At 35.7% G+C, this 25,988-nt stretch overlaps 1 protein-coding gene across 15 annotated transcripts in view; it reads left to right on the forward strand.

Annotated features, from left to right (window-relative positions):
- Positions 1-22,017, forward strand: part of chl1b (cell adhesion molecule L1-like b) — a 100,534-nt gene extending 78,517 nt beyond the window's left edge. For 7 of the 15 annotated variants that reach the window (XM_051896630.1, XM_051896629.1, XM_051896636.1 and 4 more), the window contains 11 exons: positions 2,777-2,889; positions 3,083-3,287; positions 4,983-5,105; positions 9,975-10,151; positions 11,363-11,392; positions 11,833-11,907; positions 14,605-14,712; positions 15,195-15,356; positions 15,729-15,860; positions 17,787-17,859; positions 20,729-22,017. In XM_051896630.1, coding sequence (XP_051752590.1) covers positions 2,777-2,889; positions 3,083-3,287; positions 4,983-5,105; positions 9,975-10,151; positions 11,363-11,392; positions 11,833-11,907; positions 14,605-14,712; positions 15,195-15,356; positions 15,729-15,860; positions 17,787-17,859; positions 20,729-20,930 — 1,400 coding nt within the window. In that variant the 3' untranslated portion in view covers positions 20,931-22,017. Of the gene's footprint in view, positions 1-2,776; positions 2,890-3,082; positions 3,288-4,982; positions 5,106-9,974; positions 10,152-11,362; positions 11,393-11,832; positions 11,908-14,604; positions 14,713-15,194; positions 15,357-15,728; positions 15,861-17,786; positions 17,860-17,972; positions 18,030-20,728 lie in introns of all 15 variants that reach the window. The other 8 variants (XM_051896639.1, XM_051896635.1, XM_051896638.1 and 5 more) reach the window with 8 other exon arrangements.
- The last annotated feature ends 3,971 nt before the right edge of the window (positions 22,018-25,988 follow it).

Raw genomic sequence — 25,988 nt, forward strand, 5'->3', positions numbered from 1 at the left:
AACCTCCATTGTGTCTGAGCTGTGGAGATGAGTGTGCATTCAAATAAGCCAATACCATTGACATTTCACTCACTGTCAAAGCATTGTGCATGTTTACCTTTGAGAGCATACAAAGTAGGTGAAGAATTTGAAAGACACATCTTATTTTTTTTCTAACCTTTTCTTTGTCTGTAAGGGTCTTGTTACATTGCAAATATGCAATGCTTGTAAACGGAAACACCCACCCCCCTCTAGCGAAAGTGCAGTACATGTGTGACGAGAATATCAACACACCTAGAGGGCAAAGAACGCTGATGAAATACCGTCTTGCTTTTACACAATATCTAAACGGCAGCGCTGATACCCCGATTTGTTTTGCCTTATTGAGGATATTAAATTGCACAAGGGGGAACGATTTCCTCACTCAGAGTCTTTGTAGACTAACAAATGAAATGTTATCATGGCTATGAGCTATTTACATTTGCGACTGTAATTATTCTCTTGCCTTCAGTTTTCTTTTGGAGTTGCCCTCCTGATGTTATCTCAGGTCACTTACTACGTCTCTGTGCAATACGCTTAGTTTAGTCCCCTTTTCGCTCTCAGTCTCCCTCTTTCTGATTTCTCTCTTATCTTAGCGCATGTTTGCCAGTGTTGGGTATTAACTGATTTACTCCCCAAATGAAAATAAGCAAATTAATGCTAAATCACAGTTTTGTGCATGCAGATTTCAAGCTGAGCAACCTGAAGGAATAAAAGTACCGTTCATTCTAGTGAATCAATTCATTTGGATGGTTCATGTAAATGACCAGATTCAAAAAATGAGTCACCTGTTTGAATCCCTGCATCTTTCTAGATTGCTTAATGATCCCATTAACGATTCTTTTAGCACTTTTAAGGAAAAAAATATATCTGGGGGGGAACAATTATTCATGATTAATGACTCAAAATTATTCATAAATATTATTATTATTGTACTACACTGGTTACTCTTTTGATTCACTAAAATGAACCAGTTCATTGTAGTCATTCATTCAGGAAACTGTACACCGATTGCTGACTACACTGTTTGAGTTTTTATGATTTACAAAAAAAAAAAAAAAAGCAGTCATTTGCTCTGTAATTGGACAATACTGGTCATGCTGTCTTGTTTCATGCCGCAGATTCAGGAACAGAGTTGCGCTACAGGAAATTCAGAATGTTTTATTAAAACAGTATGACATTAAGCCTGATGACTCCTCAAAAACAGTCAAACTTATAAAACCTACATAGTACATACACATTATTTTTCTAACAAAACATCAAAACAACATAAATATACACTCTACATTGTTTAAATGTTGAATGTAATAAATACATTTCACTTGCATGAACTTTCACGTTCAGATGAAAAAGATGATACATTTTTCATGCTGCATTGTTTCATCAATATGTGTGCATATTCCTGTTTATCAACAAAATTTAGTCCTAAAAAGTGTTTACATCTCGCAATTCAGATTTTTTCCCTCAGAATTGCATGATATAAACTCGCAGTTGTGAGTTATAAAGTATGAATTGCATGATATAAAGTTGCAATTGTTTTTTCTCAGAATTGCGAGTTTATATCTCGCAATTCTGACTTCATAACACGCAATTGCGAGTTATAAAGTCAGAATTGTAAGATATAAATACGCAATTCTGAGTAAAATGTCTTTTTTCAGTCTTTTTGGACTTTATAACTCGCAATTGTGAGTTTATATCTCACAATTCTGACTTGAATTGTGAAATATAAACTTCAATCGCGAGACTTTATATAATTGACGTTATTTCTAGCAATTGCTTATATCCCACAATTCTGACTTTATAACTCGCGACTGTGAGTTTATATCTCGCAATTCTGACTTTATAACTGGCGATTGTGAGTTTATATCTCACAATTCTGACTTTATAACTCGCAATTGCGACTTTATATCATGGAATTCTGAGAAAAAAAATCAGAATTGCGATAAAAAAAGTCTTAAAAAAAATTATCTTTATTTATTTTTTTTTTTAATTCAGTGGCAGAAACAAGCTTCCGTAGTTTTTTTTTAATGGTTATAAAAACTATTTTAAGTTTTTTTTAATATAAAAAACTATTTTTTTTTAAATAACCAAAAAAGTATGGCTCCCGTACTAAAAACCACTACATTTTTTTCATCAAACGGACCCGAATGCAATACTTCACAAGTACTGTTGATGGTAGAGTGTGTAAAAAGCAGATCTAATTCTTGGGTCCTAAACCTAATAGTTATTTATTTTAAAAAATATTGCTTCCATCAATGTAGTTAGCTACTTTTTATTAACAATTTTTTTCAAAAGAATAGCTTAATTATAGTTTAACTATTTTTTAATTTATCAGTAGCTTAGCTTGGCAAGGTACAGTTGTTTCCCCAACACTGTTGTTTCCCCAATCTCTTCCCATTAGCAAGTGTTATATATAGTGTCTGTGAGCTTGTGAATGTGGAGTGTTGTTTATATAGATTACTTAGATTGTGTATGGCAAATAACTGTTGTGTAGGCAATTTGCAATGTGTTTGATAACGGAATGTAGTTACAAAGCATAAAAACAATATTATAGTCCATAACTCCACGTAAACAACTATTACCCCCACCACAGTTTTTCCCATGATTACCCACAAAATTACACCACATTTCTTGGTCCTTATTCCGTGGATATAGCTGAATCTAATTCACTGACATTATCTTGATGTAGGAACAGGGTAATTTGAAGGCAGCTATATAGAGCTATTTGTAATTTCATTTGCATGTTATTCGTCCATAGTCCCCTCAGCAGCTCCAGAGGATGTAGCCGTAGAAGTGAACAACACCATGGTGAAGGTCAGATGGGAGCATGTTCACAAGGACAAACTCAATGGACATCTGGGGGGCTACAGGGTAATTCCGCACCAATGTGTCTTTTGCTTTTTAGCCATGGTTTAAAGGCCAATGAACCTTTTTGTGACCTTGAAGCTCCTCTTGTTTCCCAGCAAGCTGTCAGAGCTATCCACATGTATTAATCCGTGTTGTTTTTTACTCATCAGCTGTACCTTCACTACCTACGGACTAATCTAACCTCGTGTACTTTTAGGTAAGCTTGTGGAGGCTTCGTAGTCTGTTGGATTCAAAGAAGACACACGGTGACAAACACACATCGACATTCTCAGGCGAGAGGAACCATGCGGTAATCACCGGGCTTAGGCCTTTCTCAGAATACAGCCTCATTGTCATGGCCTTTAACAGTAGAGGAAATGGGCCTGGAAGTCATCCGGTCAGCTTCAAAACCCCTGAAGGAGGTGAGTGAGGAGAAGATATGTGTGAACACTTGAGCTAAACATAATAAATTGCTTCTGGGAGTGATAAATGAGATGGAAAAAGTTTGAAGAAAGTCAGTCACAAAGTTTTAGAACAAACAAATGAATATCACCTCCCTGCATCATATTTGCTGAATGAAATCCAGTACTTGTTTTTTACTAACTTTAGGGTGCTGATTCCAAAACAGTGACTGTTTTGCTCTAGCATATCACTTGCTCACAAAATATGTGATTTTTGTAGCATTTTTGCTTTCGACAACTATTTGGATGGTGAAAAAGTCTTGTATCATCCCTTAATCATAGAAAAACTGCCACAAATACATGATTCCTATGTTTCTCAGAGCCAAGTTACAACAATTTTTCCAATTCTCAGCCAATTTTCATACGTATTGTGTTATTTTATGCCTAATCCTGATTTCAAGGTTAGAATTATGGCAAGTGCCAGAAGAAAATGCAAAAATGACCCAGATGTTTTCTGACACATCTGTGGTTGTTTTACTACATGCAAACAGTGACATAAAATTATAGATTTTGTGAAAAAAAAAAAAAAAAGCGTATTTATTTTTATAAAATGGTTAGTTCCTGTCCTTGATTCTCATTGGTCAATCAACGGTTCTGTGTATCACTACACAACACCCTTAGCAACCACTCTTAGCAACGTAAACATATGTTTGTTCTCAATTTATATTGTTCTTTGAAGCTTACTGTATTATGTAGAATTGTTGTGAGAAAGAGATTGAGTGAGCGAGTTTATTACCTGCATTCAGATTTAGCATTTTCCTTCAGGTCAGTCCTATGCTCATAATAAAAAATCTTTTTAATTGTCTAATGTATTATTTTGTCCTTTTAACAGTTAAGGGGTTTTCCTGTGACTGACAGCGCTAGTCGAAGCATTTGTCAGTTGCATCTTGTTCCTTGTTCACAACAATTCAGTCTTTTCAATGTAAAAGTCTTCGCTACTGACTGACACACTCATAAAGACAGTCTTTGCTGCCATCTAATGGTGTAATAATGTAACTTCTGTTGCTGTTCACGGTCAGGGACTATTTTTTCCAGTGGAAGGAAGGCTTTTAGTGATTTTACTTCATGAAAGTTGCATTGATACATATTTTTGGCTTTAATATATGTATTTTATAAATGAATATTGTGTGGTAACCGTTTTATGAAAGCAATAAGGTACTTGAGGCTAGTGCAGTATCATGAATAAGTTGCAGGCACTCCGCTTCGCATCGTATTCACGATACAGCACAGCCTCGTACCTTATTGCTTACATAAACTTGTGTTTATGTAAAGTTCTTTGACATTAAATAGAGAATTTGAACATATTTGTCCACTGCTTTGCAGACTAAAAGTTAACTTATACATTTTAAATACTTCTTTTTGTCAGTTTTTTTTTCACTGAAACAGTCAAAGAAACTTTTGTTATTTTGATAAGTGCATTAAAGCTAATACATATAATTAAAAAAAAATCTTAATCTTAATTCTTTTTTAAAAACTACATGATGCAAAGTTTTTATTGATATTTTTGAACTCAGCTTCGTTCAGTTAGGTAATAGTTTTTTTTGCAGTTCATTTTCTTTCAAGATGTAGGGCTGTGTAATTACCATTTGTGTGTGAAATGTTCCTTTAAATAATTAAATATATCTGTCCAATCTTTCTTTCTTTCCTTACTTTCAGTACCTGGTCAAGCAGCTGCTTTCAGTGTTTCAAACATCCAGAAACACAAGGTCACCTTGACCTGGTCTCCTCCAGTTGACGCAAATGGAGTCCTAATTGGCTACATCCTCCAATATCAGCTAAGTATGTGAACACTGCATTTCCATTTTGTTCATAACCCTCGCTACATCTTTCTGTTAGGGTTATGTGCAGGGGTTTGAGTAAACAGCTTTCCTGATATGCATTTCTGACGTGGCCCACGACACAGCGGCATTACTGGTCATTATAGTGATTCTACAGTAAAACCACAAACCACTTATCACTTAAAGGGCCAGACTACAGAATGTACATTTTTATGGCACAGAGAGCATAAAAAAAGCTATTGCCCTGTATCAACATGTTCCCCATGATGCAGATGCAGATTTGGACATAGGAAAACAGCAAAGTGCTCTTTTATAGTCCACGTCTCATTACATCGAGTGATGCCTACGTCTCACCACTAGGAGATATTGTTGTGCCACCTACCTTAGGGTTGGCAGCTTCATCTTAAATTCAACAGACACTTCAGTATTATGAATGCGTAGGACCTCAATAAGACACAGATGTATTTGCTAAATGATTAATGGAAAATAATTACTTTGACTTCTTTAGATTTCCTCACTCAATTTACTTATTTTTGCAAGTCCTGTTATACTGAATTGAATGCACACTAGTGAATTAAACAGCTATTTACTGCATGCCGTTAGAGTATGCTTTGGTTTTAATTAAGATTTACAGTGAATAAGACCTACTGATTACATATTGTGGCAGGTTAACAGTGCACATCGTATTAATAGTTAAGCGATGCACTATAGGGAAATTGGAAACATTGTGAAGCATATCTCTAAATAGCAAGAGGTATTTTTTTCAGGATTCAGGATATAGATTTTAATATTCAAATTTTAATTGATTAAGCATAATTGTAGTCGACAACATAAAACAAACCCTATCAGAAACCTCTCTAACAGAGGCAAGCATCATCACAGAAGGTAAAAGCAGTCAAGTCTTGTTAATACTATGCTACTACACTAAAAAAAATTATTTGTAATTAGTTTTTAATCAGTGTTTCTGACTTGTTTTCAAGTTCAAATATCTAAAAATCCTTGAAACAAGAAATTGACTTGAAAAGCAAATTTGCATAGGATATTAAGACTTGTTTTTATAGATTGTATCTTGAATATAAGTGTATTTTGTCTTAATGCACCAGCAGATTTTTTTCTCTTACTTAACTATAAAATAAAAATAAAAACAATTAAAAGTAAAAATAATTGTAAAAGTCCTGTTTTGATATTTTAATTGGAGAATTCAACACAAAACTTGTGAAGAAACTTTCTGGTCACACTTTAGATTAGGGTCCAATTCTCACTATTAACTAATTATTGTCTACGACTTTTGCCTCAATAAACTCCTAATTACTGTTTATTAATAGTTAGCAAGGTAGTTGTTAAGTTTAGGTATTGGATAGAAATTGGGTAGGATTAGGAATGTAGAACATGGTCATGTAGAATAAAGCATTAATATGTGACACCCAAACTACTGGGTGGATGACTACTGCTAATTAATATTCATGAGCAAAGCGAATAAATTTTACATTGTGCTATCCCCCATTTTTCAGATTGTTTCTACATCTATAGGATTTTTTTTTTTTAATTAGTTCCCTTTTATTTTTATTTATTTATTTATTTATTTTTTCCAAAAAATAGGTCTGCCCATCCAGCAAACTTATTTTGTCAGCCAAACTTGCTTTTAACCTAAAATATTTACTCCCTAAGTTCATTAATTTAAAGGGTTAGTTCACCCAAAAATGACAATTCTGTCATCATTTACTCACCCTTATGTTGTTCCAAACCTGTATGAGTTTCTTTCTTCCGATGAAATAAAAAGAAGATATTTTGAAGAATGTTGGTAGACAGTTGACGGCAGTCATTAACTTCCATAGTAGAGAGAAAAAAATACTATAGAAGTCAATGGCTCCCGTTAACAGTTTGATGACAGAATTTTCATTTTTGGGTGAACTATCCCTTTAACAACACATTCACATGTTCACGGTTTTCTTATGTTGATTAATGTTCACACGACATATAGGCGATCAAAAAAAATGTTTAGGTATTTTTTAGTAAGTGTTTTATTTTGATTATTTTTTATTACAATTTTTTTGATTTAATGAATTGTTAGTGTTTCGAACCATACCTCACAAACCAGAACATGTCTTTCCCATGAACTACCTACACAGTGCTTGAAGTTGAAAAATAAAAGTGCCGATACTCCCGATGCTCGGTTTAAAACATGTTTCTGAAGAAGGGAGGGTGCGGTGGGCTTCCGTACGTGCAACATGTCAGAAGTGCCGGTACGCAAGGAAAACTGGCGGTACGCTAAAGTGGTACTGCGCACTGGCTAATACCAGCCTACTTCAAGCACTTTATACCTACGTGCTAAGATTGTCTAGACCAGGGTTTCCCAAATCATGGCACGTAGGTAGTGCAGAGCTCATGGGAAAAACATTTATGACGCGGTACACCATCCTGACACCCTTTTTCACACTGACCCTACGCTGTTCTACATGCATCGTATAACAGTATAACACCAGGCTGGGCACGCACACCGCTCAACACGCAACCAGATCCCAGCAGGAATGATGACGAAGCTGATTATGATGCGTACAGTCTGGGAGGCCTCGTCAGCTAATTGTGTTTGATGCTGCGGCTGATCATTGAGGCCAAGTGTCAGGTTGCGTATTAAAAGAAGCAACATTTTCATCAGGAGAGCTTGCTAGAACCATTGTGTTCTCTTTGAAGTGGGCTCATTGAAGTCCCCTTGAAGAAAGTGGTGTTTAAAATGCTAGCGAGAGAGCACACAGCTGTACCCATCGAATGGAAAATAGCAACTGGGATTAAAGAGCCACTGCACAGATGGCCCGCAGCCAGATCCAACTACGCTGAAATCACACATTGTGAAAATTTGCACATTGTGAATTACAGAACTAGTGTTTTTTTTTTTTATTTTCATTTGACAGAGAATTATTTGGAAGACATGGAGAATCAGAACATGTTGCAAGGCAGACTCAAACCTGTATAAGCTTCCTAAGCACAATAGCTCAATAACAAATGCACAGGAAATTATGTTTTATTCTGTAGTACTCAATTTGATACCCAATTCCTGTCTGACTGACGGCTACTTTCAAACGCACACATTGGAATGTGTGTGCATGATCTGTAAATAACGCTCGTCCCTTGCTGTGATGCATGTGCGTGAAAGGTCAAATGCAGTTCTTGCCAAGGTTATTAATGCATAGACAATTGGTTTGTCATGAGTGAATGCAAAAAAAAATATATATATAAAAATAATAATAATAATAAAAAATCTGGTTTGTGTCCAAATTTGCTTGTAATATATAAAATCATACAACAATACTGCCAAGAAATATCTCTTAATTTATTTTTTTGTTCCCTATTTCTGACTGTTTACCAATAATTGCTTGAAAAAAATATTACATTTGTATATTTATTTAACTTTAAAGGCCCACTGAAGTGTTTATTCAATGTGTTGACATAATTTCCACTGAAACAGGAAGACAGGGCGGGACATATCGAACAGCTCCTCCCCTTTTTATAATAGCCAAAAGCATTTTGTTTATATCGCAGCTCGGCCAAAGCCGTTGAGCTTGGTAATGTCGCAGTTTTGTTCTCCTAATCTCCTCCATATCACTTCAAAATATATATTCTGTGCAGAATTAAAATGGGTCAGATAAGTTTTCTGGTATACGGCAACTCGCGCTTATGCTATTGTGTCTCTGGACCGGAGCAGACTGTGTACGCGCTGCTGCGGTGTGCGTGACACTAACGTGAAACCAGACTTCATTCGGCCCAAATGGAAATCATATTTAAACTGTCTGAATCATTCTCTATACCCTTTTTATAAAACGGTTAATTCCTATCCTTGATTCTTATTGGTTAATAGCTGTGCTTTATTCACGATAAAACACGGCTATGAACGCTTCACCCAACAGTTCTGTGTATCACTACACAACACTCTTAGCAACCACTCTTAGCAATGTAAACTATTTGTTCTCAATTTATATTGTTCTTTGAAGCTTACTGTATTATGTAGAAGAGTATTGTGAGAAAAAGATCAATTGAACGAGTTTATTACCTGCATTCAGATTTAGCATTTTCCTTCAGGTCAGTCCTATGTTCATAATAAAAAAAATCTGTTTAAATGTCCACTGCAATATCTTGTCCTTTTAACAGTTAAGGGGTTTTTTTGCGTCGCGTCATGCCTAACAACGCCCTTCAGCCATGACTTAATCACGGCTTACCTTATTGCTTACATAGTGCACTATGTGCCATTCACCATGTAGAAAATAGTAAATGTATGAACAAGTGATTGATTTTAGCTTCAGCTTCTATTTATAATGTAGGGGGCAGGACGCTTTAGTTTCTAGAGAGCATTTGAATTGGTTGAATCTAGACATAGGACAATATTCAACTATTCAATACAACTAAATAAATGTTTAAATATTTATTTACATACAGTATTGTGCATTAAAAAATATAATATGGCATCCAATAGCCATGACATGCAGTCCGTGAAATAACACGTCCAAACAACATACAGTAAGTGGCATTGTGATACTTTTGTATCGTAGCACAAGTCATAGTATTGTGACAACCTTGTTGTCATCCACTACCGAAATTTATGTATTGTGACAATCCTAGTGCAGACTGTCAGTCTGCGTCAGTAGAAAAAAAAAATTGAATTTGACCTCTGGCTGACTAAACACATCTGACATTTCAATGACATGGCCTTCCTGCTACCCGTCCAGCTGAGCGACCAACCATAACACATGATGAACACATGTCGCTTTGCTGCATTTCTTTCTTTTTGGTTATAATCTGTGATATTTCTAATATGTGGAACTATATGAATAGTTTAGAAATGCACTGACGATATGCTCTGTTTCCTTTTCCCGTTTAGTAAATGACACAGAGGAACTAGGTCCTCTGATGACCGTCAACATCTCTACTGACAGCAATAAGCTGCACCTCCCGAACCTGGAAGCACTGAGCAAATACAAGTTTTACCTACGGTGTTGCACGCAGGTGGGCTGCGGACCAGCTGCCAGCGAGGAGCGCACCACTGTCCCTGAAGCAAGTGAGTACGGGGCAGCAGCTGCTCAGGGGTGGGGTCTTCTCTGGGGAGTCAGCCTGTGGCATTCCAAAGGACAGGGAATCTGGCTTTCTGACATGGATGACCAAGTTGCTGTTGTTATGGGCATCGACCCGGCGAATGCAGGGGACATTATTTCGACCTCCCATCTCACCAAGCTTTTCATATGCCCATCTAAGCATTTCTTTATAGCTAAACAATATCATAACAGTGTGCGACTGGGCTGCATTCATCACTGTCTTGGAAGACCAAGCGCTTATTGATTTGAGGGTAAAAGCTTGCCTGCAAAAAGGAAGAAGAAATAATATGTTGCCTTTGGGAATGGAAATGTTGGATTGTTATTATTACAGACGTAGAAATAAGTTGGTAATCAACATAAAAATATATATATTAAATGGAAAAACCACACAACTGTGAATTTACAGCACATTTATCATGATTAATGGTTCAATGCGACATACTTATCATCGGCAGTTAGCAGATTGTTGATAAAGTGCTGTTTATTTCCATTTCACTGAGGGTTCAAATAGGAAGTTGTATTTATGGAAGAAATATGATCGAGATGAAAATCCCAAGGCATAATACCAATATTCGGCAGAGTAATAGAAAACAGTCAAGAAAACAAATGACTGCTCTGATGTGAGGAGAGATATCTTTATGTGTCAATGGAAAACAACTGCCTACAGTAGACTTAAACATGATCAGCATACATCAAGAAAATACAGTTAGTGAAAAATCTGTTTAATTTAACCACAACTGCGTGTATGAGAATAATAATGTTTTATTTTAAAAGCATTTCTGAACATGTTTCCATGGCAATATCATGTTTTTGGCCATGAAACATAGTGAAATCATTGTATTCTTTAAAGTACCTTGGTTTCTATGCTTTCTTGGCTTTCCCTACCATGGTATTTCCATCTGATATCATCACTGCAACATCGCCATACAAATAAGACTTTCAAAACCCTTTTATAAAACTTTCATATTTCTGGTGTGACATTTAAAAGTATGACATCATATTTTTAAATACTTTTCCTTGTTTCTTGCTATTGCATTCTCGCTTTAATGCTTCGGTAACAGGCACTGCTGTCTTATAAACAAGCTGTCTTATGAACTAAAGTTGCTGTGATCTTAGTGTCTTTCTGTCGTCGTTGCAATATGTCTTTTTCACTGCTTTATTGCTTTTGTTTTGCCAGCTTCAACAGATGTGGCCTCTTTCAACATCAGTATGAAGTCTTCTGTTTTCTTTAGCTCTAGAAATAGCTAGCACACTAGACTAGAAGATAAATTTGTAGCTGTATTGTAGGACGCTATCTTGAAAATGCATGTGTTCATAATCATTTCATTTTCATGTGCTTTTTTTTCCCTCTGTCCTTGTGTAAGCCTTCCATAGATGTGAGGTCTTCTGTAGATGGTTGCTAAATTAGATAAATCTCACTATTAACCTGTCATCTGCTCTATGTTGGTAGATGAAACTAATTAATTTATTCCATTTAATCCAGTTCAATCCAATCGAAATATTTCTTGCATAATGCTATGGCTCAGCTAACACAGACCATTTTTATTTTGCATTTAGCATCTTCCTATTTAGTACATCACGGACCTAACTCTTTCGTAGTCACATCACATCAGTTCAAACCATTTAAAATACTGTCTTTTTTTCCAGGAAAATCCGGCTCACGATTTCCTTCAAGAAAAACCACTGTTTCCCCTGTGGCTAATGCTACTCTTTCTTCTATAGGTACTAAACCACACAACAGCAAGTCTGAAAGAACAAATGAGGAACAAATTGGGCTTTTTTTTGCCAATAGTCTCTATAAATATTCAGATTTGTAATAATGGAAACACATTTGTTCGGGGTCAGTAAGATTTTGTAATGTTTTTGAAAAAAGCCTCATACAGTATGCTCACCAAGGCTGAATTTATTTAATCAAAAATACAATAAAAACAGTAATATTGTGAAATATTATATAAATTAACTATTATTATTAACTTTTAATGCATTTTGGCCATTCGTTTATGCAACAACAGCATTTTGAGGGCCTGAAAATGTAAACTTTTCACAGTGCAAGTTTTTGAAATCGATATCATTATCGTGTAAACTACAAAAACACAAATTTGTGAAAACAATGACATCATACGCATGCATATTATGTTTAGCCTATAGGCATGTAGTCTCACATAGCCAGACCTTCAGACTGACACAGAAGGTCTGGACCATGGGTCTCCAAACTCGGTCCTGGAGGGCCAATGTCCTGCAGAGTTTAGCTCCAACCCCAATTTAACACATCTGAACCAGTTAATCAAGGTCTAATTAGGCATATTAGAAACTTCCAGGCAGGTGTGTTGAGGCAAGTTGGACTCTGGACTGAGCGAACAGGGATAGTTTGGAAAACGTTGTAATCTGTACACGATACTTTTCAAAAATGCATACAAAAAAAAAAATATATATATATAGCCAAAGTGTCGAGGTTTGATTTATTGGGGCTTATCGGAGGACTGAGAAACAGTGCTGATGTTGCACAGAAGTGGCTGCTAAGTGGATAAGAGGAAACCGTTTAAATTCAGCGCCTACTTTTCCCCACAAAAGTGGTTTTCGGTACCAGCCTTGCAGGACACGTGTGGCGCAAGCTTTCCTCCCTCCCACTGTGGCAGCAGATGTGGACTGACAAACCTCCAGCTAGCTCGCTCAATATTTATGGAACCATTTCCGTGTCAAGCAAAGGTGTCACACCGCACCAATGATTAACGCAATTTCTACAATAACAGGGTGGATGGAAATGCATCACGATTAGAGGATGTCATTTGAGCATGCGGCGATGGGCAGGATAGGCACGGTCCTTGGTGCAGATGAATTCCTGAAAAGAGTCTGAGAATAAATGTGTTCCATTTGCATGTTTTGCCCAAAGGGAGAGGTGTTGGGTGATTGAGATGTGTGGTAATGAGTTTTGACAGCAGACAACAGTCTGCCTAATTGCTACACCTGAAGGTGATGAAAACACAAGTTATCTGTGATTGATATAGCTCTGGTGGCAAGCCATGTAGGTAGCAATTGTCCAAGTCGAATACTTTTGGCTTCCTGAATAGAAGTGGTTCAGGTCTTTCTGTGGCTCTCAGAACTCGGTGACTGCATAATTATTACTCAGCGACACTGTCTAGAATTATCTCTTATTATTTCATCTTATTTTGCCCAGTGTAACGAGCACATCATTATTTCAGCTTGTTAATCAGTCATTTAATTACAGAAGACTCGCAGCTATGTTTCTGATGGAAATTAAACTGCGTTCCATTTCACCATCTGAAGATCCGCCATTTGTTTGTGACATCCCATCATGTTAATTTCCTCATGCCATGTCCTATCCAGCCGTGAATCTCGGGTTTCCAGCGACAAGTAATTAGTCTGACCACAGTGAAAGTAAAAATCCTCTGCGACGTAACAAAATCCCAACCAATAAAAACACTTTTAATGTTTAATGCTACATTCACATGACAAAATTACAGTTACACTGTAAACCCTAATGCTCAATCAAATTAACTTTGAGTATTTAGAACTTTCTTTTTCTTTTGAGTTCACAAAACTGACACATTTTAAGTAATCTGAATTGTTTCATTGTTTTTAGTTTTATGAACTTGTTTCTTTTAATTTAGACAAACTTAAATTTTATCAAAGCATTGTGTCACCAATTAGCAAGGTAGCATTTAATGAATTAGCTAGTTAAAGCTAGCCAAGTTTCCACTACAAAAAATATTTAAATTGAGATTACATAATAATTTATGATGATTTATAAGTATTTATGATTACATAAGTTAAATGTATAATTAGTTTACTCAAATATTTCAAGTTAAGAGCAATTAAAATGTATGAGTACAAAATAAAAATCTGCAAGTTCTGCTTACTTAAACTTTACATTTCTTAACTTAAAAAAAATTATGTAACTGATTACCTCATTTTTTTAAGTTTTGCCAACTTATTCGGGTTTACAGTGTACAGTACACAAAATGCTCATGTTTGTCAAACTGGTAATTACTTTAATTTTGTATAAACACTAACTTTTCGTACTTCACTGGTGATGTCATTCACTACTAAAATGAATGTTTTTAAAAGGTTGTGGAAAAAACTTTACATACAAAAAAATAGCTTTTATTATTTGTATCTTTATAGTATCACGTCTGGTTAGGACAATGTTACTTTGATACTGTTTCCATTTGCAGTTCATTGCGACTTGACAGTGCATCACAAATTGAAAATAATGGCAATGCTAATAAGCAGCATTTCGTTAAAGTAATATCTGGCGACGTTCATACTGTACATTACAGTGAATATAAAGAAAATAAAGAAGGCACTCTTTCTCCTCCAAGTCTAACTGTATCTAACAAGCAACCCTTCTTTGTGTCATTTACAGTACTAACCCACTGTGTCATTTCTCTCTTCTCTCAGCTGTTTTGAATATTAGCACCTCAGTTAGTCACAACTTTGCAAATATCAGCTGGATTCCAGGCACAGAGCAGACGGAGTCAGAATTATATGTTGCCTTTATGAACAACCGTAAGCATTTCTTACTGTTCTTCATCCTAGTTCTTGTAAATTATATCTCAAAGTTCAGTAGTATTTCTCACTCCTTTCTAAATTCTCCATATAACAGTATTTGTTCAGTCAAACTAAATTCAGTCAAAAATAAAATAGCATATTAGTGATTGTGTAGCCTTTAGAGTATTATCATAGATTTATGAAGTAGATGTATAGATTCAATTTTATATCTATATATTCAAATTTGCAACTGAATATATATGTAAAATATAATTATTAGGGTTGTCATTTTTTTTTTTTTTTTTTTTATAAATAAATTACATGATTTTGATGAAATTTACATGGGTTAAATTTTCAGTTGCATTTTTTAAAAATTACTTGTACCCAAATGAACGTGTTAATTTAGAAGCCCTAATAATTGTTTACTGTTTTGCCTGTATATAGGCAGTAGAGATTTGTAGCATACTAACACCACTTCACCCACTATGCACATCTTGTAGGTGAGGGTAACTGGAAGATATCCGATGCACTAAACTCTTCTAAGACTTTCCACATCATTGAAGGGCTCGAACCTGGGACTGAATACACAGTGCGTCTTATGACTAAAAGCTGGGTTGATAATTCTAGTATTTTTGAAGACGTTATCAGGACCAGGGTCAAAGGTGAGGAGAAAACAGTCTCCGAGATGACAGAAATGCAAACCAAAATTGTCTTTGTCTCTTTCTTTCTCATCTCATTAATAGTGCAAGCAACATCCTGTGATAAAATTATCATGCGTGGTGTATGCCATGTCCATCCCAGAGCATGTGTTCTGTGGACTTGATAAAAGCAATTATGCTTTATCAGCCTCTTCCATTGATTAATTAGACATGCAGTCTGGCAGTTTAATATTAATATCAGCACATTTCCATCCTGGAGTTTGCCTGGTGTCTCTCATTTAGTGTCAGACGTTCTCAGTGGATGTCAACATTCAATGAAGTGTCCTCAGTATGTGTCAAATATGGGTTGGTAAGTGAATGTTTTGTCTCTCACAGGTCTGGCCAGTATTCATGGAGGCATCTCCAACCAGGGATGGTTCATCGGGCTCATGTGTGCCATAGCTCTGCTCACTCTCACGGTGCTCATAGCCTGCTTTGTGAACCGAAATAAAGGAGGAAAGTACTCAGGTATTCTCTCACACAATGAAACTAATCAGTTGCTGTAGAAAATCGCAGAGTTCTTTTGTGAATGTGAACTGAATTCTATAAATAGCAGTCAGATAACACAAGAAAACCCTAACAAATGTCTAAACTGCCTAGAGATTTTCTTTTAAGAATGAAAAAGCCAAAAGGTTTAACAAGAAGTTTAAAAAAAACACACACTGAAAGTAAGAAGGAAAAACATTGTATATCAAATTCACACTTTGATCATCACAGTAGCATGTGAAACGTGTTAATGCATTTATATTTAGAACATTTTGCACATCCTTGTTGGGGGCTGCAAAGTGGATTCGATTCAAGGTTCTAGCCAATAGCGTTGTTGTATTCTTAACTGGATCTCTTACCACTGTAACCTCTACAACTGTGAAAGTTTTCTAATTACTTTTACAGAAACAGCATGAGTCAAATCTGTTCATTTACATGTGTTAATATGAATGCGCGGATGTGCTTGCTGATGTATTATAATTTTCATAAATAATCTTATTTTAATTGAGCAGCTGGTATGAAATGTAACTACAAGTTGACCGTAAATTACCTTATATATGCTATACTTTCTACATTTAAAAAAAAAAGGAAAAAAAAAAGCATTTTTTTAAATTATTTATTGAATGTATATTGATTATAAAGTTATGGAAGCTTGTTTCTGCCACTAAATAAAAAAATAAAAAAGGTAATTGTGACTTTTTATCTCACAATTCTGAATTTTTTCGTACAATTGCGAGTTTGCATCTCATAATTCATCTCAATGCATCTCAGAATTGCGAGATTTAAACTCGCAATTGCAAATTATAAAGTCAGAATTGTGTGACATAAAGTCAAAATTGCATGTTATATGTAAGTCAAAACTGATATAAATTTGCAATTGCGAGAAAAAAAGTCTGAATTGTGAGTTTTTATCTTGCAATTGTAAATTTATATCTTGCAATTCTGATGTTATAACACGCAATTGCAAGTTTTTTTCTCAGAATTGCAAGATTTAAACTTGCAATTGCGAGTAGTAAAGTCAGAATTTCATGATATAAAGTCGCAATTGCAAGTTATTAATTCAGAATTGCGAGATATAAACTCACAATTATGAGTTATAAAGTCAGAATTGTGAGATAAAAACTTGCAATTCTGACTTTTTTCTCGCAATTGCAAATTTATATCTCACAGTTTTTACTTACTCGCGAATGGAAGTTTCTGCCACGGAATAAAAAAAAAAGATAATTGTGAGTTTACATCTCACAATTCTAACTTTTTTCTCAGAATTGCGAGAATTAAACTCACAATTGCGATTTATAAACTCACAATTGCGAGATATAAGTGTTAAAGTCACAATCGCGATTTTCCATACTTCCATATGCGAATAAGTCAAAACCGTATAGATAAAGTATAAATTTACAATTGCGAGTTATAAAGTCAGAATTGTGAGATAAAAACTGGCAATTATGACTTTTTTTCTCACAATTGCGAATTTATATCTCACAGTTTTGACTTACTCGCGTATGAAAGTATGGAAAATCGTGATTCTGACTTTAACATCTCGCAATTGTGAATTTACGTCTCGCAATACTGCCTTTATAATACTCAATTGTGACTTTATGTGACTCAATTCTGACTTTATAACTCGAGTCTGAACTATTAACTAATTGCAAGTTTATATCATGCAGTTCTGAGAAAAAAAAGTCCGAATTGTAAGATGTAAACTGGCAATTGTGAGAAAAAAGTCAGAATTGTGATATAAAAAGTTGCATATCTATATCTATATATATATATCTATATATATATATATATATACACACACACACACACAAACATAATATATCTTATTAAAATATTGTGTGTTAATAAAAATATAAGCAATATTTGTTAGTCTCACTAAATCACAAATGCTGTCTTTTGTTTATTCAGTGAAAGAGAAGGAAGACCTGCACCCTGACTTGGAGTCCCAGGGCATAAATGATGATACCTTCTGTGAATACAGGTATTTCATACCGCCACCAAGATTTACTACTCACAGCTCACATAGTGGTAGAATGACGGCAACCTCTGATACTGTTTCCTTGTAATTTGTGCATTTTTTCTTTGGTTTGAAAGCCAGCACCAAACCAGCCCGAGCTCTGGACGTGCAGCAAGCTAAAGTAACCACCACACGTATGTGCTAAACATTAACAACAAAACCAATGTTGTTCACACATCAATGCCATTGATGTGTTCCTGTTTCACGTGGTGCTTTGTGAGTAGCTAGTATACATGTAGCACGTTAGAAACAATGGCTTCGCTGTAAAAAATGAGGTTGTATTGAGATCGAGCGAACAAAGGATTGCCCAGTAGGATGATAGTAAACAATCCAGTTTAGTTGAAAGACACGTATCTTCGGGCCAGCAATAAATGCGTTTCTTGCTTCATTAATCATTTTTGATGCAATTTAAAACAATCTCTTTGAGAACAGTGTTTGTAGTGACAATTATAAATCTGAAATATTTTGAGCAGATCATCCGAGACATATTTATGATAAATGAGGTTGAACTGCCTGACTCAGAGTCTTGCATTCCACTATTTGAAACACAAGGCTTGTTTCATACAGACATCAAACGGTGTGAATGCATGAGCAAGTTAATGCATGCTCAAACGCACCCATCCTCACACAATTTTTTAATATTTCTATCATATTAGTCCTTCCATTTAGGTTTGGGGCTGGTGGTTTCATGGGCACATGCACTGTGTGTTTGAAACGGGAGTGAGTTGTTATGCTGGAGTTTCTGTGTTGCTCTTTTTAAAAGAGTCGTTCACACAATAATGCCAATTCTGTTATTATTTACTAACGTCATATTGTTCTGAACCTGCACTGACAAAAAATGGTGTTGAAACAATTTTCACTCAGATATTGCTAATGAATTTCACAAGCAATTACAAAGAAACAGCAAGTAACACATTGAATTAAATGTGAAATATTGAAGTAGAAACACAAAAATGCTTTTTTTTTTTTTTTTTTGGTCTTCTGAAGACAACTGGTATGGTTGTGTGATGAACAGACCAAATTTAAGTCACTGAAAATTATTCCCTTTGCCAAAATTCATAACATCAAGTGGATATATAACTGGAAACGTTCCTTACCAGTCTTAGAACTGGTGGCCCGGTGGCGGAAAAGCGTCTATTGATAGTTTTCACGTGATGTCACGCCCTTTCCTCCATTGCCCGCCAGTCATTTTTACCAGGTTTTTAGTAAGATCTAATGTAGTAAGACAGTGATATTAAAAGACCAAATTCAATATACACCTTATTGATTATGCATACTTTGTACAGGCAAACAAATGAATTTTTTTCCATCTAAAACCATAATAAAGAAAACATATTCTGGGCTCATCTGCTCACCTGTATATAGTATGCATCATCAAAAAGGGTTAAACTGAATTTGATCTTTTAATGTCACTGTTTTAGTACATTAAGGCACTTTAAGGGTGGGTTACACTAAAGATTCTTTAGCCTGGCTTTGGTTCACCCTCCGCCTATGCTGCTTGATCAGCCCTTTAATTCTAACGGTCTTTCTGCATAGTTAATCTGTGTTTAAAATTAAGTGGTGCAACACAAATCGATTTAAAATAAAACCCAGATCAACAAATCCTTGATTAGTGTTAAACTTTGCTTAATTTAATCCTTATTGGTGCAACCCACCTTTGTGTTTTTCACGTTAGCTTTTTAAAAAATCGTCCCGCTGTTTTTAGTGATTGAAATCACTCCAGGTGCTGTATATGGATCACAAGTGCCCAAAACTTGCATCTTGTTCACATATTTTTGTTTTTAGTATGGAAAATTGACAGGCTTGTGCTGCAGTTACATGGCTGTTTTGCCCTCCAGGGCTCCGCAACAGTCACGTGACTGAAAACTATGAATTGATGGCAAAATGGCATTGGGTCCAAAAAGTGTTGTAAAAAACCATTTATTGATATATGATATTGATATTTTTTATTTTGGGCAAAAATTATCAATGAATAACTTACATTTCAATTTTTACTCACGCAAAATTTGTATATGACTTTGGAAGACTTGCACTACCATTCAAAAGTTTGGGAAGAAGTCTTTTATGCTCACCAAGGCTGCATTTATTTGAGCAAAAATAGTAATATTGTGAAATATTATTACAATTTAAACTGTTTTCTATTTAAACATATATTACAATGTATTTATCAGCCATTATTTCAGTCTTGAGTGTCACATGATCCTTCAGAAATCATTTTAATATGTTGATTTGGTGTTTAAGAAATATTTCTTATGATTATCATTGATCAAAAGATTTTTTTTCCGGCTTAATATTTTTTTTCAGGATTCTTTGATTATAAAGATCGAAAGAACAGCATTTATGTGAAATAGAAATCTTTTGATCAAATGAGTGCATCCTTGATGAACAAAGCTATTAATTACCATAATTACCAAAAAATCTAACTTTCCCATAACTTTTAAACAGTAGTGTATATAATTGGAATATAATGCACATACAGGTATGAACTGTCTATTTCACATGGACTACTTTGATGATATTTTATGACAATTTTTTGTTCCATTTTGGAGATTGACAGACATGGAGTATGGAAAGAGTTCCATAAAGATTGTTCAAAATTTCATTTTTGCATTCCATAGAAAAAAATAAAACCAAATGGGTTTGAAACAACATGTTAGTACATAATGACAGATTATGATTTGTGTGAACGTGACTGATTGTTCAGAAATCTAAACTTATGAATTATGTAGCTCCTCAAAATCTAGTAGAAGAAGGTATTGGCTTAGCATTAGATCACCAAATTTAACAAGCACAAAAACAGCCAAACTCAGTTATATTTCACTGTCTTACACAGCGATAATGATGAGAAACCACTGAAAAGCTGCCAGCATTCGTCGAATGGCGACTTAAAAGGAGGAGACTGCGGAGACAGCATGGTGGACTACGGCGACGAGGACACTCACTTCAACGAGGACGGCTCTTTTATCGGAGAATACTCTGGACGCAAGGAGAGGGTCTCCATGGAAATCAAGGGAAACAATCAGAGCACAGCGTAATGGACCACGGACAATTTATTTGTTGGACAAGCTCTCACAAAAGGTCAGTCAAAAGGAAGAGGAAGGAAAAAAGCACGGCATAACGGCACCCGAAGGACATTTTTGCAATTAATGTGTTATTGTCAAACTCTCAGTCATACTTACATCATTTTACGAGGCTTAGTTTGTTTTGCGTGCTGTAACTGATCAATCATGCCAGTTGTGTATACTTTTGTGAGGTGTTTTTGTATTAAATCTTTGCAAATCATTGGTGACTTTGGAGCTGCCAGAGAGTTTGCTGTTTTTGTGAATGCAAACTCTGTAAGAAGATAAACACCGTTTTTGCTTTCTTTGTGTCATCATGTAGCCAAGCAAGTTTTATGTCAGGGTATGAACTTATTATTTTTATTTCGAGGCAAATATTATTGACATTTTATATTTCAGATACTGTATACTGTGCATTCATTAAATGTGGGTTATTATGTGTATGAAGGAGTTGTTGCTTAAATAATCGTAATTTGTGTTGAAATCCAAAAAGCGTAAGGCAGCATAAGGGTTAATTCACAATTAGTCTCACATGCTTTGTTGAACATTTTCGCATTGAACTGATTATAATTAACGGTTCGGGCTATACTAACAACTGCATAGCCACATTCAGTACCACATAAACCCTACAGTAAGTCTGCTGCTGTTAACCTGCTAGCCATATTTCAGTATATTATCATATAGGCACATACTCAATGTTCATACGTTTAAAAAAAAAAAAAAACGCCTCTTTTGCCTTAGAATGACCTTGATGTTCTGGTAAGTATGATGTAACAAATTACATTCTCATGGATTCCGTGACACAGGGTTGGAATTCCAAAATTCCGCATTGGCATTAAATCCTATGAAATAGTTTTATTCATAAATGGACAATTCAGAAACACCATAATATCTGCAGAAAACGCAATTGTGTTCATGTTTATGTATGTTTTTTGGAATGGCTCCACAATGAGTCAAACCCACATTCTGTACAATGTTTCTGTAAATTCTGTTTGCATGTTTAAGGATGTTGAATGAGGTTTGTGTGCAGATTGGACATTAAATTGTATCATTTTTTTCTTCATCCTGGGTTTGCTGAATGCAGCATCATGGCTTTTTTGCTTATTGAACCTTTAATGCTGAATGAAGGATTAGTTCACTTTCAAATGAAAATTACCCCAAGCTTTACTCACCCTCAAGCCATCCTAGGTGTATATGACTTTCTTCTTTTTGATGAACACAATCGAAGAAATATTAATAAATATCCTGACGCATCCGCGCTTTATAATGGCAGTGAGTGGGATCAACGAGTATGAGCTGAAGAAAGTGTCTCCATCCACATCCATCCATCATAAACATATTCCACGCGGCTCCGGGGGGTTAATAAAGGCCTTCTGGAGCAAAGCGATGCATTTGTGTAAAAAAAGTATCCATATTATGGATGAAGTATCAAGTTATGAAGTAAAATATCTAGCTTTCACCAGACAACCTTCCGTATTCAAGTTACGAAGAAAGTGTAAACTGGAAAGTTTTTTTCCGTAAGTTGAATAGGGAAGGCATAGGGTGTAGCGTAAACATTTTGAACTGCAAGAGTTTTACACTTTCTTCATATGTAGAATACAGAAGGCGGTCTGGTGCGAGCTAGATATTTTACTTCAGAACTTGTTAAATGTGGATATTTTTTTACACAAACTCATCGCTTCGCTCCAGAAGGCCTTTATTAACCCCCCCGGAGCTGTGTGGAGTATGTTTATGATGGATGGATGTGGATGGAGACACTTTCTTCAGCTCATACTCACTCACTGCCATTATAAAAGCTCGGATGCGTCAGGATATTTATTAATATTTCTCCGATTGTGTTCATCAGAAAGAAGAAAGTCATATACACCTGGCTTGAGGGTGAGTAAAGCTTGGGCTAATTTTCATTTGAAAGTGAACTAATCCTTTAATGCCTAAGTGCATGTATCCTATTGTAGTGTTTTTTTGAACATTTTACGCAGCTTTCATTTTCGAGGCCCACAGCAGGATGCTGACTGAGGATGACAAGGACTTTGAAAAACACTGGAGTTAACACAGCAAAAAGTATTGGATACTGCAGGCAGAGTCTGTAAAAAGAGTAAACGTGAGTAAAGATCTATGAAATAGTACATCTGTCTGAGAGCTACGCACCATAGATTCCGCTATATTCCTGGAATATGGTTATACCAAGCATATCAGACATTGTGCTCAATAAGCTTTCATCCCAGAGGAAATCTATGTATTTGGCTGTAAGAACACGGATGCGCTCTGTCAGGGAAATAACCTCAGTGAAAGTGGTGGAGCAGTTGGAAATGAGACAATGAGAATAAGAACGACGGGGTCAGCCACTCTAAAAGAAAGAGCGTTATGATGTGTTCAGCATATACAGATACAGCATCTCGCAGCAACACGGACATATCAATAATGCAACAATTTTACTGAGTGGGCAGCCTGAGGATACAATAGATGAATTCCACTAAATAAAAGGCTGGTATTGTATTAGAAAACTCAAAGATCTGCCTCTGCGGAAAAATAAAGCCAGACTGTCTGAAACTGTGACAGGCGGGGTGGACAGACGGACAGGACGGACAGACAGACAGACAAAGAGACAGATAGATAGATAGATAGACAGACAGACAGACAGACAGACAGACAGACAGAATGATGTGCAGATAGATAGATCAAAAGACAGACAGATCTCAGCATATTGCAAGTTTGCAGCAAATGAATTGATCTCCAAGTCTAAGGGGCTGTCAGCTATTCACTTTAGATGAAAGCTTCATTCATCACCATTTTGCTGCACCGTTTTGTGAAGCAACTTCAGCAAAGTAAAGAAAAGACAATTTTTTTAAGGTTTTTAAGGTATACAATTATAAAATTGTTTTTATTTCATTTTAATTTACAGAGATCATGATCTCATGGTGGCTGACCTGAGCTGACATGCTCCATATAGAAGAAAACTACTTTTTTTAGGCTACCATTATGACTGCAGATTAGTGCACCTTAACTTAAAGGGATAGTTCAACCAAAAATGAAACATGCACATTGCACATTGGTGGTGGTTGAGGAGATTCCCCCTTCCATATGTGAGTACCCAGAAAAGCGCCATATAAATGTAACAAATTATTATTATTATTATTATTATTATTTGACTAAGTACAATGTAACTACAACACCTTAAAATAAAGGGTTGCAGTGTAATTATGCATTTAAGTACTGAATAATAAGAATTAAGTACATGTACTTACTATAGGGTTAGGATTAGGGTGTGGTTTGGGGTTAGTTGCATGTAATTATGCACAATTTATAGTAATTACCATAGTAACTACATGTAACGTGTAAGAAGGACACTATAAAATAAAGTGTTACCAAACAAAGTGTAACCAACTTTTGTTATCTACGGAACACAAATGAAGATCTTTTTGAAGAAGTCTGAGAGCTTTCTGTCCCTCCATTTACAGTTATCCAACTACCACTTCAAAAAGTTCAGAGAGTAATAAAAACAAATTCATATGAATTAAGTGCTTTGGTCTAAATTTTCTGAAGAGACACAATCACTTTATAAGATGAACAGATTTAATTTAGGCTTTTATTCACATTGTTTTGGTCAAGCATGTCCCACTAAGCCATAAGCCGCCCCTGCTGGTAGATAAAGTAATTACAACGTCTGGTTCTAAAAATCATTTTATATATATACAGGTGCTGGTCATATAATTAGAATATCATCAAAAAGTTCATTTTTTTATTATAAATTATTTTTAAAAATGAAACTTTCATATATTCTAGATTCCCTACATGTAAAGTAAAACATTTCAAAAGTTTTTTTTTTAAATTTTGATGATTAGAGCGTACAGCTCATGAAAGTCCAAAATCCAGTATTTCAAAATATTAGAATATTTCCTAAGATCAATCAAAAAATGGATTTGCAAAACAGAAAAGTTCAAGTTCTTTAAAGTATGTTCTTTTGTGCACTCAATACTTGATCGGCAGGACATATTACAGCAAATGACTTGCTCCTAGCACAAATTACTGCATCAGTGAAGTGTGGCATGGAAGTGATCAGCCTGTGGCACTACTGAGGCACTATTGAGCCTTCAGATCATCTGTATATTGTTGGATCGACTGTTTCTCATCTTTCTCTTGAAAATATCCCATAGATTCAGGTCAGGCATATTGGCTGGCCAATAAAGCACAGTAATATCATGGTCAGCAAACCACTTGGAAGTGGTTTTTGCACTGTGGGCAGATGCTAAAGTCCTGCTGGAAAAGGAAATCAGCATCTCCATAAAGCTTGTCAGCAGATGGAAGCATAAAGTGCTCCAAAATCTCCTGGAAGATGGCTGCATTGACTTTGCACTTGATAAAACACAATGGACCAACACCAGCAGACGTCACGGCCCCCCCAAATCATTATTGACTTCAGAAACTTCACAGTAGACTTCAAGCAGCTTGGATTCTGTGCCTCTCCAGTCTTCCTTCAGACTCTGGGACCATGATTTCAACATGAAATGCAAAATTTACTTTTATCTGAAAAGAGGTCTTTCGACCACTGTTCACTGTCCAGTTCTTTTTCTCCTTAGCCCAGGTAAGATGCTTCTGACGTTGTCTCTGGTTCAGAAGTGGCTTGGTAGTCCTTTTCCTGAAGATGTCTGAGTGTGGTGACTCTTTATGCGCTGACTCCGGCTTCATTCTACTCATTGTGAAGCTCTCCCAAGTGTTTGAATCGGCTTTACTTGACAGTATTCTCAAGCTTGCGGTCATCCCTGTTGCTTGTGCACCTTTGTCTACCCAATTTCTTCCTTCCAGTCAACTTTGCATTTAATATGCTTTGATACATCACTCTGTAAACAGCCACCCCATCCAGTAATGACCATCTGTGACTTACTCTCTTTGTGGAGGGTGTCAATGATTGTCTCCTGGACCATTGCCAAGTCAGCAGTCTTCCCCATTAGTGTGGTTTCAAAGAACAAAAGATACCCGGAATTTATACTGTAGGGATGGTCATTTAATGAAACTCAAATGTAAATATTCTAATAT

This window comes from Ctenopharyngodon idella, chromosome 6 (genome assembly GCF_019924925.1).
Source record: "Ctenopharyngodon idella isolate HZGC_01 chromosome 6, HZGC01, whole genome shotgun sequence".
NCBI lineage: Eukaryota > Metazoa > Chordata > Actinopteri > Cypriniformes > Xenocyprididae > Ctenopharyngodon > Ctenopharyngodon idella.